The 18,694-nt window shown below is 41.6% G+C and overlaps 1 protein-coding gene across 1 annotated transcript in view; it reads right to left on the reverse strand.

Moving 5' to 3' along the window:
* Positions 1-18,065, reverse strand: part of GOT2 (glutamic-oxaloacetic transaminase 2) — a 29,443-nt gene extending 11,378 nt beyond the window's left edge. The window contains exons 1-2 of the mRNA XM_059045429.2: positions 17,737-18,065; positions 973-1,129 (exon numbers count right to left, since the gene is read on the reverse strand). Of these exons, the coding sequence (XP_058901412.1) occupies positions 973-1,129; positions 17,737-17,825 (246 nt within the window). The 5' untranslated portion in view covers positions 17,826-18,065. The remainder of the gene's footprint in view (positions 1-972; positions 1,130-17,736) is intronic.
* Positions 18,066-18,694: the final 629 nt, after the last annotated feature.

The following is an 18,694-nucleotide window of genomic DNA, read 5'->3' on the forward strand; positions in this document are numbered from 1 at the left end:
CACTCAGGATGCCTAGTTCTGCTGTATGTAGGAACAACACGTCACTACCCATGTTTGGAAGTGACAAAGCAGCACATATTTCATCAGAGGAGGTGCAGATGGAAAGGAAACACATACTTTCTTTTAAAAAATTGTTCTGGGACTTCCCTGGTGGCACAGTGGTTAAGAATCTGCCTGCAAGTGCAAGGGACATGGATTCGAGCCCTGGTCCAGGAAGATCCTACATGCTGCGGGATATGCAACTAAGCCCATGCACCACAACTACTGAGCCTGTGCTCTAGAGCCCGTGAGCCACAACTGCTGAGCCCATGCACCCTAGAGCCCGAGCTCCGCAACAAGAGAAGCCACCGCAATGAGAAGCTCATGCACCGCAACAAAGAGTAGCCCCCACTCGCTGCAACTAGAGAAAAGCCCCCACACAAAGACATGAAGACCCAACGCAGCCAAAACAAAACAAAACAAAAAACTGTTCTAAGGGAATTAGTTACATTATTTAGAGTTGTGATAACCAATAGAAAGACTACTAATAAAAATACGACAAAATAAAGAAAATTATTCTATAGTTCAATAGGAAGAAAGGACAGAACACGTCTGGGTAGGAGGGTTTTATTAAGGCAATCAAAATGAGAGAAATGGAAAATAACAATGGTAACCCTCATCCACAAAGGGCTATTCCTATCACCAAGAGACAATGTATAAATGCTTGGTCCTTTTGTGCATCCTCAGGATTAAACATGACACTCTGCCTGTTTTACAGATAATCACAGAAGTTCAACCTTGGAAAAGACCATATAGCTCCAACCTCTCACTTTTATAGCCAAGGAGACTACAGCCCAGACAACCTATATGATTCAGGCAGTATCAGAACTAGAACCCAGGTCTCCTGACCCCCAGTCCAGGAGTCTTTCTGTCTCTCTTCAGGAGTGCCCTTCAGTTATACATCCCCATCAAACAGATGTCTGGCAAGCTTACCTTCCGGACACTGGGGAGCACATAAGGCTTTCCGTTATCATCCCGGTAGGCGCCAACCCCCAGATTCATCTTTTTGCTGTTGGTGTCTCTCTTATAGGCTTCTGTGACTCCCAGGATGGGATCTGGGGGCCCCATCTCCACATGAGCCCACCAGGAGCTGAAATGGAAAATATAAGACATCAGTCACAGTAACTAGATTTCCATGGCCAAAGACGTCTTGGATCTGCCAAAAATCCATTTCAACAAATGTTTGCGTGTCTACCATGCACGTGATATAGCAAGAGACACCAATAATCCAACAATGCATAAGACTTCGAAGCACCTTGCAGAACAGTGGAGGCCAATAATATTAATACAAATGCTGTGAGACGCAAAAGGTGGGGGCACCTGAATCATCCTGGGGAGGACAGGGTGCATGTGGACACTTTCAAAGCAGTTTGCCTGGATTCCCAGGCAAAGGATATTTCAAGTAATTTGGCAGTGACAAGCTGTGAGTAGTAAAATATGAGACTAGAGAAGTAAGCAAGGACCAATGTAAGGGTGTCCTGTGACACCCAACCCAAGGGACTGCGTTTTATCCTGTTCCCAAATTCGTTAGGGGCATCATTTGGAAAGTTTATTAAAATACAGGTTCCTGGGCTCTACTTTGGATGTAGTGAAAATATACAGAATCATTTAAGGTTTATTTTGGAGGGGGGATGTTGATCAGGTAAGCACAGTGACATGAGGAGACTTGCGTTTTTAGAGCTCATCTGGTCACAAGGTGGGGTACTGAATGCAGAGAGGGAGGGGAACGCAGAAGGATCATGAAAAATCTGGTTCAGCGCCCAGCGAGAAAGAGAGAAAGATGCGGGCTTGAACCAGGATGGGGGCAGTAGAGGTGGAGAGGATGACAGAGAATTGCCAGGTATTTAGAACTGGTTGTAACATCTTACTGATTTCCTCATTACTTATTGAGCTAAAATGCTTAACAATATTCATTATTTTATATTTGTATGAGTCATGATTTTACATTAAAAAAATATCCTTTAAACGAAATCTTGCCATTTGCAGCAATACGGATAGACTTGGAAGGCATTATGCTAAGTGAAATTAAGTCAGAGAGAGAAAGACAAATAATGTATAATATTACTTATATGTGGAATCTAAAAAATACAAGCTAGTGAATAAAGAAGCAGACCCACAGATGCGGGGAACAAACCAGTGGTTACCAGTGGGGATGGGGGAGGGGTGATACAGGGGTGGGGAGTGGCGGGTACAAACTATTGGGTGTGAGATAGGCTCAAGCATGTATTGCACAACACTGGGAATACAGCCAATATTTTGTATTAACTGTAAATGGAAAGTAACCTTTAAAAAATGTATAAAAAAATAGGGACTTCCCCAGTGGTCCAGTGGCTACGACTCCACACCCCCAACGCAAGGGGCCCGGGTTTGATCCCTGGTCAGGGAACTAGATCCCACATGCTGCAACTAAGAGTTCGCATGCCACAACTAAAGATCCCGCATGCAGCAACGAGCACGCAGCAACAAAGATCCCAGGTGCCGCAACTAAGACCCGGCGCAGACAAATTTTAAAAATAAATAAATATTTTTAAAATTTATAAAAAATGAGAATTAAAAAATAACTTATCCTTTAACAGCGTTAGGGGTCATCCACCAATGCCCACTAGATTTACCTGGGGGAGCCAGGTGAACTGTGTTGTAGGGGGTGTGCACTCCCTGAGTGAATCCCAAGAGGAAATATCACTGTAAATAACTTTCTCTAGCTTGTTCCCCACTTCCTACTAATTTGGGGGTTCTGGTTCCTCTATGGCAAATAAGCTAGTCCCTGTCAGCAACACTGACTGTGAGTTTGGTTTTATGCTGTGACCAGTGATCTCTGTAAACGGATAGCACAGATCGATTCTCCATTGGGAGAGATGACAATCTGGTTGGTTGTTGTTTTTTGCATGTTTTTTTAATCAGACCTGAGATTGTGTGTCTTTACTCTTTACCAGTGGCTGAAGTTGTAGGTCTTAAGAGCTATAAGCTTTCCCTGTGTAATTCAGAAAGGCTTTTTTTCAGGGGTTTTATATCCGAGTGTCTGAATGAGAAATGTTTTCCATCTCAGGAGAGTACTGGTAAATTAGATTATTAAAAAAACTCAAAAGTCAAGGTGCTCTGTTCTGATTGTGTCATAGAAACTGAATTTCTAGTGCTTAAAATGTGCTAGTCTTAATTTTTTTTTTTTCTTAAAGCAACTAACTCAGAAACATTTTAAAAATTCAAGTTCAGGGACTTCCCTGGTGGTCTCTGCACTTCCACCTCAGGGGGCCTGGGTTTGATCCCTGGTCCGGGAACTATCCTGCATGCGTTGCAGTGCAGCCAAAAACAAACAAACAAAACTCAAGTTCATATAAGGTAAATCTCTGATAAATGAGACTAGTTTGGTTTAAAAAAACAGCAATGTCTTTTATTTTTTTATGTTAAGTATAATACAAGCATACATTTTACTCTATGTAGGTCTGTTTTTCCTAAACTTACACTGATTCCCTGATAAAATAAGCTAACATCACTCCTATATAACGTTTAAAACTATGGAAAATATAAATCTGTGTTCAACTAATTTTTATTTTGACAAATTAAAAATTTTAACAGTAGTAATATATTTTTACTTTTTACTAATAGACTTGATTTTTTAGAAGTTTTTATTTGGAGAAAATTGAATAGATAGTACAGAGCTCCCATATACCCACCCCACAACAGTTTCCTCTTAACGTTGTATATTAGTAGGGTACATTTGTTACAATTAATGAAATAGTGTTGCTATGTTATGTCTACAATTTATTCAGACTTCTTTAGTTTTTACCTAATGTTCTGTTATCTGTTCCAGGACACCATATTACATTTAGCTGTCATGTCTCCTTAGGCTCCTCTTGGCTGTGACCATATCAGACATACCTTGTTTTGATGACCTTGACTGTTTGGGCAAGTACTGGTTAGGGATACTGTAGGATGCCCCTCTATTGGAATTTGTCTGATGTTTTTCTCATGATTAGATTAGGGTTATGGGAGAACAGTAATTAAATTTTGTAGCTTGAAGACAATTTCCAAGATCTTTAAATAACTTAAAATCTTTGACTTATATTAGTGACTTCATGGATTAACCATTGGATACCGAGATAATTTCTAAGTATGATAAAATATTGACATACTGATTACTAAGCCTAATTTAAAGTTTATATACTTTTGCTTCTTATTTTTATATGCTTTAGAGAGGCTATATAGTTTTGGATCATTTTAGTGAATATGTTTGTTGTTGACATTTTAAGAAGGTATAAAAGGGACGTGTGTGTGTGTGTGTGTGTGTGTGTGTCTGCAGAAGTTGTACTGTGTGTGTTTATGAGCTTTACTAACCTGCCAAAATGCTTGTGTAGGACTGACATCAACTTCCTCCCCCATTTTATCTGTGAAATTTAAGTTACTTCAGTTAAAATTATAATTAATGAATGGTTGAGACTATACAACAGTGACAGAGAAATACAACTGTATGTAAGTTTCTGTTTTTCAAGGGAAAAAAAGTGTTTTGCCAAAGCAGTGGTTCTCAAACATTTCAGTCTTTGTATCACTTTATGCTCTTACAACTTACTGAGGGCCCAAAAAAGCCTTTATTTATGTGGAGCATAACTACCAATATTTACTGTGTCAGAAATTAAACTGAGAAAGCTGTTATACTATCTTAAAGTATGTCAGTTTGCTGTAAATATGAAAGAATATTTAAAGACAAACCTTGGAAAGTGAATTTTGTTTTGATTTATAATAACTGAGTCTGAAAAGAAGCTACGAAATGTGTTAACATTTTAACAAAGTTTTGCTCAATCTTCCTTGGTTTAGTGACTAATGACTTCATCTACAATATGAAAGGTTATTTTTTACCTTCTGTATAATCTGTCTAGATGGTAGAGATTCTGTGTTTTAGCAGAATACTTCTCTATGCTCTATGCTGATTCTTTTATGTCCTTGATTATTTAAGGATAGAATAAAACAAAAAATCAAAAATGGTTCTGCACATTTGTGAGATTATTACTGAACAAATTTAGTAGATTAATCTTAGTTTTGGCTAGAAATTCAGAGAACAGAAGTATTTAAAGTACTATGATTGTTGGTTTTTTTCTTCCATTTTCCAACTCAAAGTTCTTTTTTTTCTAATTGATGTTCTGCACATTTGAAAGAGCTAAGGTTCTTTACAATCATGTTATATGTTTAATATTTTTGTTGTTGTTTTGATTAAATGGGTAAGCAATCATTATTTCTCAGACACTCAAAATCCTATCGTAAATCAAGGGACTAAACAACATCTAAAAACACTTTCATTTGGCCTTCCCCTAATTGAATCCTAGATACAGAAAGCACAAAAATTTCAGGCTATCTTTCACCAAAAACTGTCTTTGTGATTGGCCCTGGAAAAGCACCATCTTTTTTTCCAATCCTTCTGGCAGCATGGAGGCATTAATGCATTAAACTGAGGTTTTACCTCATGCTAAATTACTGTTCTGAGAAAAAGATTATTCTACCCTTCTTCTTCAGGGGTAATGGGCATTGAAATTTTTTACACAGTTTCATATTTCATAAAGAAAACAAAGTCTTTATGATCTCTAAATCAATCACTGAGAAACTGCGGTGTGCTAAGGGCTGGTGACACAAATAAGAGTAAAAAACAATCCCTCACCACCAGATTAGCCCAGTGGAGTGACCAGTAGGGAGTTATAAACAATGTAGGGTGGGGGGAGGGGGTGGAGGGATAATGTACAGTGATGAAGACAGGCTCAGGGTACAGATAATTATTTTTTTTAACATCTTTGAGTATAACTGTTTTACAATAGTGTTAGTTTCTCCTTTACAACAAAGTGAATCAGTTATACATATACATATGTTCCCATATCTCTTCCCTCTTGCGTCTCGCTCCCTCCCATCCTCCCCATCCCACCCCTCTAGGTGGTCACAAAGCACCAAGCTGATCTCCCTGTGCTATGCGGCAGCTTCCCACTAGCTATCTAATTTACATTTGGTAGTGTGTATATGTCCCTGCCACTCTCTCACTTCGTCACAGGCCACCCTTCCCCCTCCCCATATCCTCAAGTCCATGCTCTAGTAGGTCTGTGTTTTATTCCCGTCCTATTACTAATCTCTTCATGACATTTTTTTTTCTTAGATTCCATATATATGTGTTAGCATACAGTATTTGTTTTTCTCCTTCTGACTTACTTCACTCTGTATGACAGACTCCAGGTCTATCCACCTCATTACAAATAACTCAGTTTCATTTCTTTTTATGGCTAATATTCCATTGTATATATGTACCACATCTTCTTTATCCATTCATCTGTTGATGGACACTTAGGTTGCTTCCATGTCCTGGCTATCGTAAATAGAGCTGCAACAAACATTTTGGTACATGACTCTTTTTGAATTATGGTTTTTTCAGGGTATATGCTTAGTAGTGGGAGTGCGGGGTCGTATGGTAGTTCTATTTGTAGTTTTTAAAGGAACCTCCATACTGTTCTCCATAGTGGCTGTATCAATTTACATTCCCACCAGCAGTGCAAGAGTGTTCCCTTTTCTCCACACCCTCTCCAGCATTTATTGTTCCTAGAGTTTTTGATGATGGCCAATCTGACCGCTGTGAGATGATTGAGATGATATCTCATTGTAGTTTTGATTTGCATTTCTCTAATGATTAATGATGTTGAGAATTCTTTCATGTGTTTGTTGGCAATCTGTATATCTTCTTTGGAGAAATGTCTATTTAGTTCTTCTGCCCATTTTTGGATTGGGTTGTTTGTTTTTTTGTTATTGAGCTGCCTGAGTTGCTTATAAATTTTGGATATTAATCCTTTGTCAGTTGCTTCATTTGCAAATATTTTCTCCCATTCTGAGGGTTGTCTTTTTGTCTTGTTTATGGTATCCTTTGCTGTGCAAAAGCTTTTAAATTTCATTAGATCCCATTTGTTTATTTTTGTTTTTATTTCCATTTCTCTAGGAGATGGGTCAAAAAGGATCTTGCTGTGATTTATGTCAGAGTGTTCTCCCTATGTTTTCCTCTAAGAGTTTGATAGTGTCTGGCCTTACATTTAGGTCTTTAACCCATTTTGAGTTTATTTTTGTGTGTGGTGTTAGGGAGTGTTCTAATTTCATACTTTTACAGGTAGCTCTCCAGTTTTCCCACCATCACTTATTGAAGAGGCTGTCTTTTCTCCACCGTATATACTCCCCTCCTTTATCAAAGATAAGGTGACCATATGTGTGTGGGTTTATCTCTGGGCTTTCTATCCTGTTCCATTGATCTATTTCTGGTTTTGTGCCAGTACCATACTGTCTTGATTACTGTAGCCTTGTAGAATAGTCTGAAGTCAGGGAGCCTGATTCCTCCAGCTCCATTTTTCATTCTCAAGATTACTTTGGCTATTCGGGGTCTTTTGTGTTTCCATACAAATTGTGAAATTTTTTGTTCTAGTTCTGTAAAATATGCCAGTGGTAATTTGATAGGGATTGCATTGAATCTGTAGATTGCTTTGGGTAGTAGAGTCATTTTCACAATGTTGATTCTTCCAATCCAAGAACATGGTATATTTCTCCACCTATTTGTATCATCTTTCTTTCATCAGTGTCTTATAGTTTTCTGCATACAAGTCTTTTGTCTCCTTAGGTAGGTTTATTCCTAGATATTTTATTCTTTTTGTTGCAATGGTAAATGGGAGTGTTTTCTTAATTTCACTCTCAGATTTTTCATCATTAGTGTATAAGAATGCCAGAGATTTCTGTGCATTAATTTTGTATTCTGCTACTTTACCAAATTCATTGATTAGCTCTAGTAGTTTTCTGGTAGCATCCTTCGTATTCTCTATGTATAGTATCATGTCATCTGCAAACAGTGACAGCTTTACTTCTTCTTTTCCGATTTGGATTCCTTTTATTTCTTTTTTTTCCTCTGATTGCTGTGGCTAAAACTTCCAAAACTAGGTTGAATAAGAGCGGTGAGAGTGGGCAACCTTGTCTTGTTCCTGATCTTAGTGGAAATGGTTTCAGTTTTTCACCATTGAGAACAATGCTGGCTGTGGATTTGTCATATATGGCCTTTATTATGTTGAGGAAAGTTCCCTCTATGCCTACTTTCTGCAGGGTTTTTTTATCATAAATGGGTGTTGAATTTTGTCAAAAGCTTTCTCTGCATCTATTGAGATGATCATATGGTTTTTTTCCTTCAGTTTGTTGATATGGTGTATCATGTTGATTGATTTGCGTATATTGAAGAATCCTTGCATTCCTGGAATAAACCCCACTTGATCATGGTGTATGATCCTTTTAATGTGCTGTTGGATTCTGTTTGCTAGCATTTTGTTGAGGATTTTTGCATCTATGTTCATCAGTGATATTGGCCTGTAGTTTTCTTTCTTTGTGATGTCTTTTTCTGGTTTTGGTATCAGGGTGATGGTGGCCTCATAGAATGAGTTTGGGAGTGTTCCTCCATCTGCTATCTTTTGGAAGAGTTTGAGAAGGATAGATGTTAGCTCTTCTCTAAATGTTTGATAGAATTCACCTGTGAAGCCATCTGGTCCTGAGCTTTTATTTGTTGGACGATTTTTAATCACAGTTTCAATTTCAGTGCTTGTGATTGGTCTGTTCATATTTTCTATTTCTTCCTGGTTCAGTCTCATCAGCTTGTGCATTTCTAAGAATTTGTCCATTTCTTCCAGGTTGTCCATTTTATTGGCATACAGTTGCTTGTAGTAATCTCTAATAATCTTTTGTATTTCTGCAGTGTCAGTTGTTACATCTCCTTTTTTATTTCTAATTCTATTGATTTGAGTCTTCTCTCTTTTTTTCTTGATGAGTCTGGCTAATGGTTTATCAATTTTATTTATCTTCTCAAAGAACCAGCTTTTACTTTTATTGATCTTTGCTATTGTTTCCTTCATTTCTTTTTCATTTCTTTCTGATCTGATCTTTATGATTTCTTTCCTTCTGCTAAATTTGGGTTTTTTTGGTTCTTCTTTCTCTAATTGCTTTAGGTGCAAAGTTATGTTGTTTATTCGAGATGTTTCCTGTTTCTTAAGGTATGATTGTATTGCTAAAAACTTCCCTCTTAGAACTGCTTTTGCTGTATCCCATAGGTTTTGGGTCGTCGTGTCTCCATTGTCATTTGTCTCTAAGTATTTTTTGATTTCCTCTTTGATTTCTTCAGTGATCACTTTGTTATTAAGTATTGTATTGCTTATCTTCCATGTGTTTGTATTTTTTACAGATCTTTTCCTGTAATTGATATCTAGTCTCATAGCGTTGTGGTCAGAAAAGATACTTGATATGATTTCAATTTTCTTAAATTTGCCAAGGCTAGATTTGTGATCCGATATATGATCTATCCTGGAGAATGTTCCATGAGCACTTGAGAAAAATGTGTATTCTGTTGTTTTTGGATGGAATGTCCTATAAATATCAATTAAGTCCATCTTGAGTAATGTATCATTTAAAGCTTGTGTTTCCTTATTTATTTTCATTTTGGATGATCTGTCCATTGGTGAAAGTGGGGTGTTAAAGTCCCCTACTATGACTGTGTTACTGTCCATTTCCCCCTTTATGGCTGTTAGTATTTGCCTTATGTATTGAGGTAATCCTATGTTGGGTGCATAAATATTTACAATTGTTATATCTTCTTCATGGATCGATCCCTTGATCATTATGTAGTGTCCTTTTTGTCTCTTGTAATAGTTTTTATTTTAAAGTCTATTTTGTCTGATATGAGAATTGCCACTCCAGCTTTCTTCTGATTTCCATTTGCATGGAATATCTTTTACCATCCCCTCACTTTCAGTCTGTAAGTGTCCCTAGGTCTGAAGTGGGTCTCTTGTAGACAGCATATATATGGGTCTTGTTTTTGTATCCATCCAGCCAGTCTGTGTCTTTTGGTGGGAGCATTTAATCCATTTACATTTAAGGTAATTATCGATATGTATGTTCCTATTACCATTTAGTTAGTTGTTTAGGGTTGTTCTTGTGGTCTTTTCCTTCTCTTGTGTTTCTTGCCTAAAGAAGGTCGTTTAGCATTTGTTGTAAAGCTGGTTTGGTGGTGCTGAACTCTCTCAGCTTTTGCTTGTCTGTAAAGGTTTTAATTTCTCCATCAAATCTGAATGAGATCCTTGCTGGGTAGAGTAATCTTGGTTGTAGGTTTTTCTCCTTCATCACTTTAAATATGTCCTGCCACTACCTTCTGGCTTGTAGAGTTTCTGCTGAAAGATCAGATGTTAACCTTATGGGGATTCCCTTGTGTGTTATTTGTTGCTTTTCCCTTGCTGCTTTTAATATGTTTTCTTTGTATTTAATTTTTGACAGTTTGATTATTATGTGTCTTGGCATGTTTATCCTTGGGTTTATCCTGTATGGGACTCTCTGTGCTTCCTGGACTTGGTTGACTATTTCCTTTCCTATATTAGGGAAGTTTTCAACTATAATCTCTTCAAATATTCTCTCAGTCCCTTTCTTTTCCTCTTCTTCTTCTGGGACCCCTATAATTCGAATGTTGGTGTGTTTAATGTTGTCCCAGTGGTCTCTGAGACTGTCGTCAGTTCTTTTCATTCTTTTTTCTTTATTCTTCTCTGCAGTGGTTATTTCCACTATTTTATCTTCCAGGTCACTTATCCGTCCTTCTGCCTCAGTTATTCTGCTACTGATCCCATCTAGAGTATTTTTCAATTCATTTATTGTGTTGCTCATCATTGCTTGCTTCCTCTTTATTTCTTCTAGGTCCTTGTTAACTGTTTTTTGCAATTTGTCTATTCTATTTCCAAGATTTTGAATCATCTTTACTATCATTATTCTGAATTCTTTTTCAGGTAGACTGCCTATTTTCTCTTCATTTGTTATGTCTGGTGTGTTTTTATCTTGCTTCTTCATCTGCTGTGTTTTTCTGTCTTCTCATTTTGCTTATCTTACTGTGTTTGGGGTCTCCTTTTTGCAGGCTGCAGGTTCGTAGTTTCGTCTGTTTTTGGTGGCTGTCCCCAGTGGCTGAGGTTGGTTCAGTGGGTTGAGTAGGTTTCCTGGTTGGGGGGACTGGTGGCTCTGTTCTGGTGGATGAGGCTGGATCTTGTCTTTCTGGTGGGCAGGTCCACGTCTGGTGGTGTGTTTGGGGCTGTTGGTAGCCTTATTATGATTTTAGGCAGCCTCTCTGCTAATGGATGGGGCTGTAGATCTGTCCTGCTCTTTGCTGGGAATAGGGTGTCCAGCACTGTTCGTTGCTGGTCCTTGAGTGAAGCTGGGTCTTGGTGTTGAGATGGAGATCTCTCGGAGATTTTCGCCATGTGATATTGTGTGTAGCTGGGAGGTCTCTTGTGGACCAGTGTCCTGAGGTTGGTTCTCCTGCCTCAGAGACACAGCCTTACACCTGGCTGGAGTGCCAAGAGCCTTTAATCCACACGGCTCAAAATAAAAGGGAGAAAAAATAGAAAGGAAAGAAAGAAAGGAAGGAGGGAGGGAGGGAAGGAAGGAAGGAAGAAAGGAAGGGAGGGAGGAAGCAAGGAAGGGAGGAAGGAAGAAAGGAAGGAAGGAAGAAAGGAAGGAGGAGAGGAAGGAAGGGAGGAAGGAAGGGAGGGAGGAAGGAAGGGAGGGAGGGAGGAAGAAAGGGAGGAAGGAAGAAAGGAAGGAAGGAAGAAAGGAAGGAAGGAAGGAGGAGAGGAAGGGAGGAAGGAAGGAAGGAGGGAAGTAGGGAAAAAAGGAGGGAAGAAAGGAAGAAAGAAAGGGAGAAGACAAAATAAAGGATAAAATATAGTTATTAAAATAAAAAATAATTATTAAGAAAAATTTCTATAAAAAAAAAACAAAAACAGTTCGGCCTAGCCCTAGGACAAATGGTAAAAAGAAAGCTATACAGACAAAATCTCACACAGTAGCACACACATACACACTCACAAAAAGAAAAAAGGGGAAAATAATAGTATATCTTGCTCCCAAAGTCCACCTCCTCAACTTGGGATATTTCACTGTCTAATCAGGTTTTCCACAGACGCAGGGCACTTCAAGTTGACTGTGGAGCTTTAATCCGCTGCTTTTGAGGCTGCTGGGAGAGACATCCCCCTCTCCTCTTTGTTCGCACAGCTCCTGGGGTTCAGCTTTGGACTTGGCCCCGCCTCTGCATGTAGGTCGTCCGAGGACGTCTGCTCTTCGCTCAGACAGGACGGGGTTAAAGGAGCAGCTGATTCGGATGCTCTGGCACAGGCTGGGGGGAGGGAGGGGCACGGATGCGGGGCGAGCCTGCGACGTCAGAGGCCTGCGTGACGCTGCACCTGCCCGAGGCGCACCACGTGTTCTCCCGGGGAAGCTGTCCCTGGATCACGGGGCCCTGGAAGTGGCGGGCTGCACGGGCTCCCAGGAGGGGCGGTGTGGAGAGTGACCTGTGCTCGCACACAGGCCTCTTGGTGGCGGCAGCAGCAACCCTAGCGTCCCACACCCGTCTCTGTTGTCCGTGCCGACAGCCGTGGCTCGCGCCTGTTTCTGGAGCTCCTTTACGCGGTGCCCTTAATCCCCTCTCCTCGCGCCCCAGGAAGCAAAGAGGCAAGAAAAAGTCTCCTGTCCCTTCGGTACCTCCGCGCCCATTTCTGGAGCTCCTTTAAGTGGCGCACTTAAACCCCTCTCCTCGCGCACCAGGAAGCAAAGAGGGAAGAAAAGGTCTCTTGCCTCTTCGGCAGCTCCAGACTTCTCCCGGACTCCCTCCCTGCCAGCCGTGGTGCACTAACCCCTTCAGGCTGTTTTCACTCTGCCAACTCCAGACCTTTCCCTGGGATCCGACTGAAGCCCAAGGCTCAGCTCCCAGCCCTGCCCGGCCCGGCAGGTGAGCAGACAAGCCTCTCAGGCTGGTGAGTGCTGGTCGGCACCGATCCTCTGTGGAATCTCTCCGCTTTGCCCTCCGCACCCTGTTGCTGCGCTCTCCTCCGTGGCTCCGGAGCTTCCCCCCTCCGCCCGCAAAGGGGCTTCTAGTGTGTGGGAACTTTTCCTCCTTCACGGCTCCCTCCCACTGGTGCAGGTCCCGTCCCTATTCTTTGTTTCTGTTTATTCTTTTTTCTTTTGCCCTACCCAGGTACGTGGGGAGTTTCTTGCCTTTTGGGAGGTCTGAGGTCTTCTGCCAGCGTTTGGTGGGTGTTTTATAGGAGAAGTTCCACATGTAGATGTATTTCTGATGTATCTGTGAGGAGGAAGGTGATCCCTGCGTCTTACTCTTCTGCCATCTTCTCGCCTTCCTCACAGATAATTATTTATGGGGGCCCTGAGGAGAGGACCTGATAGCCTGGGAAGGGGAGGTAAGTACAGGCTTAGGAAGGCTACCAGGAGGAGGTGATCTATGCTACAGATGAAAGGAGGAAAAAGACTTTCTAAGCAGAGGCATACGAATAAAGGCTAAGGGTACGAAACAGCCAGAGGGTGTTGCAGTAGAAAGTAGAAGCTAGGGAAGCAAGGTTCCCAATAACTTAGGTGAAATAGCCCACATTCTTTTAGTAATCATTTATTCAATCCCAACCAATCAAATGTTTCAGCACAGCACAGTACACTATCCATGCTGAAAGCTTTGAAAGCTTGGCGAATTATTCCATTAGAATTTCTTTCCCAATGATCATTCTCTTGTTGAACTTGTGGCCAATTAGCACTAATATACCTCTCTCCTCCATCAGGCACGCTGGATGGCTGGTTGGACATGGCAGTAGAGTTAAATTTAAGCTCTCCTGACAAGTTGAAAATTGTCTCAGTCTCAGTAGCTGTAATTGGTATGTACAGCTAATTCTCTCTTAACAAAGGGTGGATTATTCCATTTGCAGATGTCCCAGGCTTTTACTTCTTTTAATAGCTTGCCCTGTGCAATGTCAGTAGGGCAAACTGCATGGATTCAAATGCTCAGCCACCTACCAGCTGTGTGAGCACAGGCCAATCAATTAACTTCTCTAAGTCTCAATTTTTCTTACCTGTAAAATGGAGGCACAACAGTACCTATCTCGCAGGGTTGTTACAAGGATGAAAGGAGCTATTAAATATAAAACACTCAAAAACAGAGCCTGATACACAGTGCTTGATGTTAGCTGGTATTACTGTTACTAAATTATTACTACTACACTTTTATTTATAACCACCTTGCCACTAGTATGGAGACTGGTGAGGCAAGTATGTAAAAAATTCAAGGAGTATAAGTCATAACTTTATGACCAAATGCAGGTCTTTCCTGCTTTTCAATTATTACTATTGAGTTTTCTCTGGAGTCTCAGAGATGTTATCATTCTTCCTCCTCACTAGCACTACTGCCAGGACTCAAAATCCTTCTCATTGTTTTCTCAGTGTTCTAGGCTGCTTGGTTGTCCCAGTATCTAAGCAATAGTAAGAAACAGATACTACCTCGAAGCAACTTCTGAACTGGGCCTGACGAAAGCTTTCGTTATGTCCTACCCATGATTCAGACCCTGAAAACATGCAGCCACCTGCCCACCTATATCACTGTCATTAACTGATGAGTGCAAGGAACATCTTGAATGCCCAATGACATACAGAGAACTTTTAATAAACAACTGTCATTTTTAAAAAGATGGTTCTGTTTCTAGGGCCTTCCATCAACAATGACAGAGCCGCTGCTCCTAAACCACAAGGAGAAGGCACCATTCTTACTAAAGGGTGTGAAAAGCACTTATTTGTCAAGTTCTTTAAAAAGTTTACCTAGTAGAGAAATTCTCTCAGAAATCATAGTCTTAAGTCTTCTGGCAGAGAACTGATTGAGAGTGGTATCTTTTAAGAAGAATTCTAAAAAAATTTCAAAACATTAAATCTTAAACAATCTAAATAAAGGAGCAGGAATACTTAATTTGATTAGTCAGTCCTATATCAGTAATGATGTTCAGTCCTCTGTGCCCTTTATTATTCCATTCCTTCTAAGGGTAAAGATCATGCCCACATTGTAAGAACTCTAATGATTTTAAGGGATAGTACTAGAGGAAACCAAGAGTGTTCCAGGGACAAAATTGATACTGATAACTTGTGGCCTACAAAGCATTCCTATCTATGTACTTTGGACAAAAGTGCAAAGCTTCAGCCATTGAGCAATATTGACCAGCCAACCAAAAGATGTTAGGTACAAAGTATTCAGATAAGCATTTCCAACTCAAATACCTTGCAATTTTTCTGGGAGTCTACCTAGTGCTTTATAGTTTTTAAAATGTTTTCCCTCACATTCTTATTTTAAAATAAGAAGAGAAGTTAATTAACTTGCTCATGATCATAGAGCTAAAAAACGGCAAAGACAATACTACAATTACGATCTTTTTACTGGTTATTGTACCGCTACTGCACACAGCCTTTCTAAAGGGTCTCATGATACTCCTTCAGTTATTTAACTACAAATTAAATAATCAGAATTAAATAATTAAGAATAGGTATTTATAATAAAAATACATTAGCATATTTTCCTTTCTTCACTGACCTGTGACTATGTCTGATTTCATGTTACTATGCTTTTACAGTACAGGTCAGGAAGAAAAGGTTAAAGGTTAGTTCCTTCTGTATAAAAAAATGCAGCTATAGGAACACTTAAACTTAGAGAGTTCCATTTAAATGACCCAAGTATGAAAATTAAGTATGTCATAGGATAAATCCTCAGTCCTTCAGAATACCAACTGCCAAGGTTTCACTGTATTAGAATGAGCTGTTTTTTTAAAAAAATAAAAACAAAAAAACTTCAATTAGTTGTTTAAATGTTTTCCAGTTTTACCATTTGGCTTTAGGTAAAGATCACATCCATCGTGGCAGGAGTGGAGATTCTTAACTTCCTTGTTGTCTGAACAGTTAACAGTCATAGTTAGATATGGCATCTGGTTCTATCACCAAATCATGCATCGTTGTTAAACCTGAACAGCACCTCCTCAACTGCAGGGGCTCAAATATTTTAAGACTTTTTTGGTACACATTTTGAACCACTCTCGTTCCCCTACGTTTAGACTTTGAACTAAGGTACAATGCTAAAATGTCATATTTGTTTCCATTGCATTAATTTAAAAATCAAGGTTTAAAATTAAAATATTCAATTTGAAAGACATGCCAGCCAATGTTCTAAGTTCTGAAATACTATATTATAACAGTGAACAAAGTAGATACAGTCTCTGCTCTCATGGAATTCACATTCTAATATGGAAAAGACACAAAAGAAAAACAAGTTAGGCTGTCAAAGTGAAAGAGAGACAAAAAGGTAACACCCATAGGGATTTCACCAAGCACTTTGTAAGCAGAGCTGTAGGCCACTCAACCAAATCCATAAAACAAGAGATTATTTTAAGATTACTACAGTGGTGAAACAGACTTTCACTTGCTCATAATTTTAGGCACTATTTTCTGTTCTCCAAATCTGCTGCATTAATGATAACCCCTCCGTAATTCTGGTCCAGGCAGGCTGCCTTAAAGAGCACACCTTGACAGTGGGCCAAGAAGGAACCAAATTAGGTAAAGAAGAAAGTGTGAAAGCCTGGACAAAACTGTGCTGCCAAGAGTGTGGGGCTTTGGTAAGGACAAACTGTTCTGCCGGCTTAAAGACACCGTGCATACATTCAAACGAAAGGCCAAGGCAGGTATGAGAGGGCAAGGCTTTGCTCCTTTCGAGTTAAGATCTGATTGGAGTGGTTTGGAGACTCGGTTCCTGATTAGGTAGTCATTAAGGGCACTCTCCCAAATCGGCTTCTTGTGTGAATTAAATAGCCTGGCTTGGTTCTCTCCACTAGGAAGGGATTACTAACTCGTTTAATGCTCTGTAACCTATTCTCTGCAACACATCACACACTTTGAAATTACATATTTGGAATTTTTTGAGTGACACCGGTCCCTCCCTCAGGCTTGTTCACCGCTGCATCTAGCAGAGGATCTGGTCCAGTGCCTGGCTGCGATCAGGAAATATTCACTAAACGAAGAGCAGAGCAAGAGGGAGGGGAAGAAAGGCAACTTCCCTACAGCCAGACCTCCTAAGGGAGAAAACGGGGGGGGGGGGGGAGTCACTACACCTCGACTCTTACATCCAAGGGCCAAAGGGAGGGGATCACCGGTGACTCAGGAGGCGACAAAGGCGGGAGAATGCCGCGCGCCAAGGTCACAGGATGCAGGGAGGAACGCCGAGCCCGAAAGCCGGGGCCCTGAGAACCTTCCTCCCTTGAGCTTTCTTCCCCCGGCACACAAACGGGAGCCAGCCGCTGCCCCTCCAGCCCTGCCGCGGCCCAGGGAGACCCTAACAGGTGAGCCCCGCCACTCCCCAGAGCCACGGGTCAAGGGCTCACGCCCCCCACCCCCCCAGGACCGCCCGGCGCCGCAGCCAACTGGCGCGAGGCATTCCCGGCGCCAGAGCCAATCCGCGCGAGGCCGGCTCCGCGCCACTGCCGGGGTGCTCTCCCCTTGCCCCCACCCGCACTGCGCCGAATCTGCGTGTCGTGACCTCGCCACCTTGAATGGGAGTCCGGGTGCCGTAGAGGGCCACATTTCCTAACCCAGGGGAACGCGTTGGCAGGCTCTCCGACAGTCCTAGGGGCGTGGGATGGGTGGGAGGTAGGACCCGAAGGGTCATTGTGAGGCGCGGACGCTCAATCTTCAGCCCCCTGTGAAGCCGAGGGGGTAGCTGAGAAAGTTGGTGTGTGAGGGTGCACGCGTGTGCTTTGAAGGCGGGTTAGATGTTCTGAGGCGCCGGCAGCTCGCAGGCCCGTCGCCCTGGCTCCTTTTTCCCCCGCTTACCTGGCTCTGGCAGAAGCCGCGGCAGCGAGGCCTGGGTGGAAGGCGGCGGCGACTCCGGACAGGACGCGGCCGGAGTGCAGCAGGGCCATGGTGGGCGGCAAGAGGGCAGTGGGTAGCTGGAGGACGGAGCGGAGATGCCAGCGGGCACGGACACGGAGGCGCGGGGTCCTGCTGAAGGTAAGGACAGCGACTTCCCCGGGCGAGGCTAGAGCGGCCTCCCTCCAGGCCCCGAGCCGCGTCACAGCGCACCCTGGCGGCCGGAGCGGAGCGGCTTGGCTTCCGTGAGGCCTTGGGTCCTGCCGCCTGGGTGTCTGCACCGCCGGCGCCACGTAGTCCCGGAAAACAGTTACAACACAGTTTATTGCCGTTCACAGCGCTCGACACGCTTCATTCATTTAATGACGACGGACCTGACCGAAGAGGTAGCTGTTACTACTGACATGAATGATCTCAGTTTATAGGTATCAACATGTATAGACCTCAAAAAAGTAAAAAAGCAAGTCGCAGAACTATAGGGATAATATGGCGCCGTTTAGATAAAATTTTAAAATACACAAAATCATACCATACGTTCATACACAAATGTATGTAAAAGTTTGAAAGAATACACCAAGGAGACAGTTCAATTCAGGATCACGAGGGCACAAGAGGATGTTTGCCCTTATGGAGGGAATAAGACAACTTTGTCATATTTGCTTCATAAAAAATTACAGATAATATTAACGATTATCACCATTCTGGGTGTGGGTCTCTGTAACATATACATTTAACTTTCTCATTAGAAAGCTAATTTGAGTCGCTGGTATGAAAGGTGGATTGGAAAGGACACTCCTAAGAGGTAGGGAGACAAGGTCAAAAGAAGGCTGACACAATAATCTAGGCAAGTAATTCTTGATTGTCTGAATTCAGGTTGAAGTAGCAATGATGGAGAAAAGGTTACAGATCTGGGACATATGGA

This window comes from Kogia breviceps, chromosome 18 (genome assembly GCF_026419965.1).
Source record: "Kogia breviceps isolate mKogBre1 chromosome 18, mKogBre1 haplotype 1, whole genome shotgun sequence".
Taxonomy (NCBI): Eukaryota; Metazoa; Chordata; class Mammalia; order Artiodactyla; family Physeteridae; genus Kogia; species Kogia breviceps.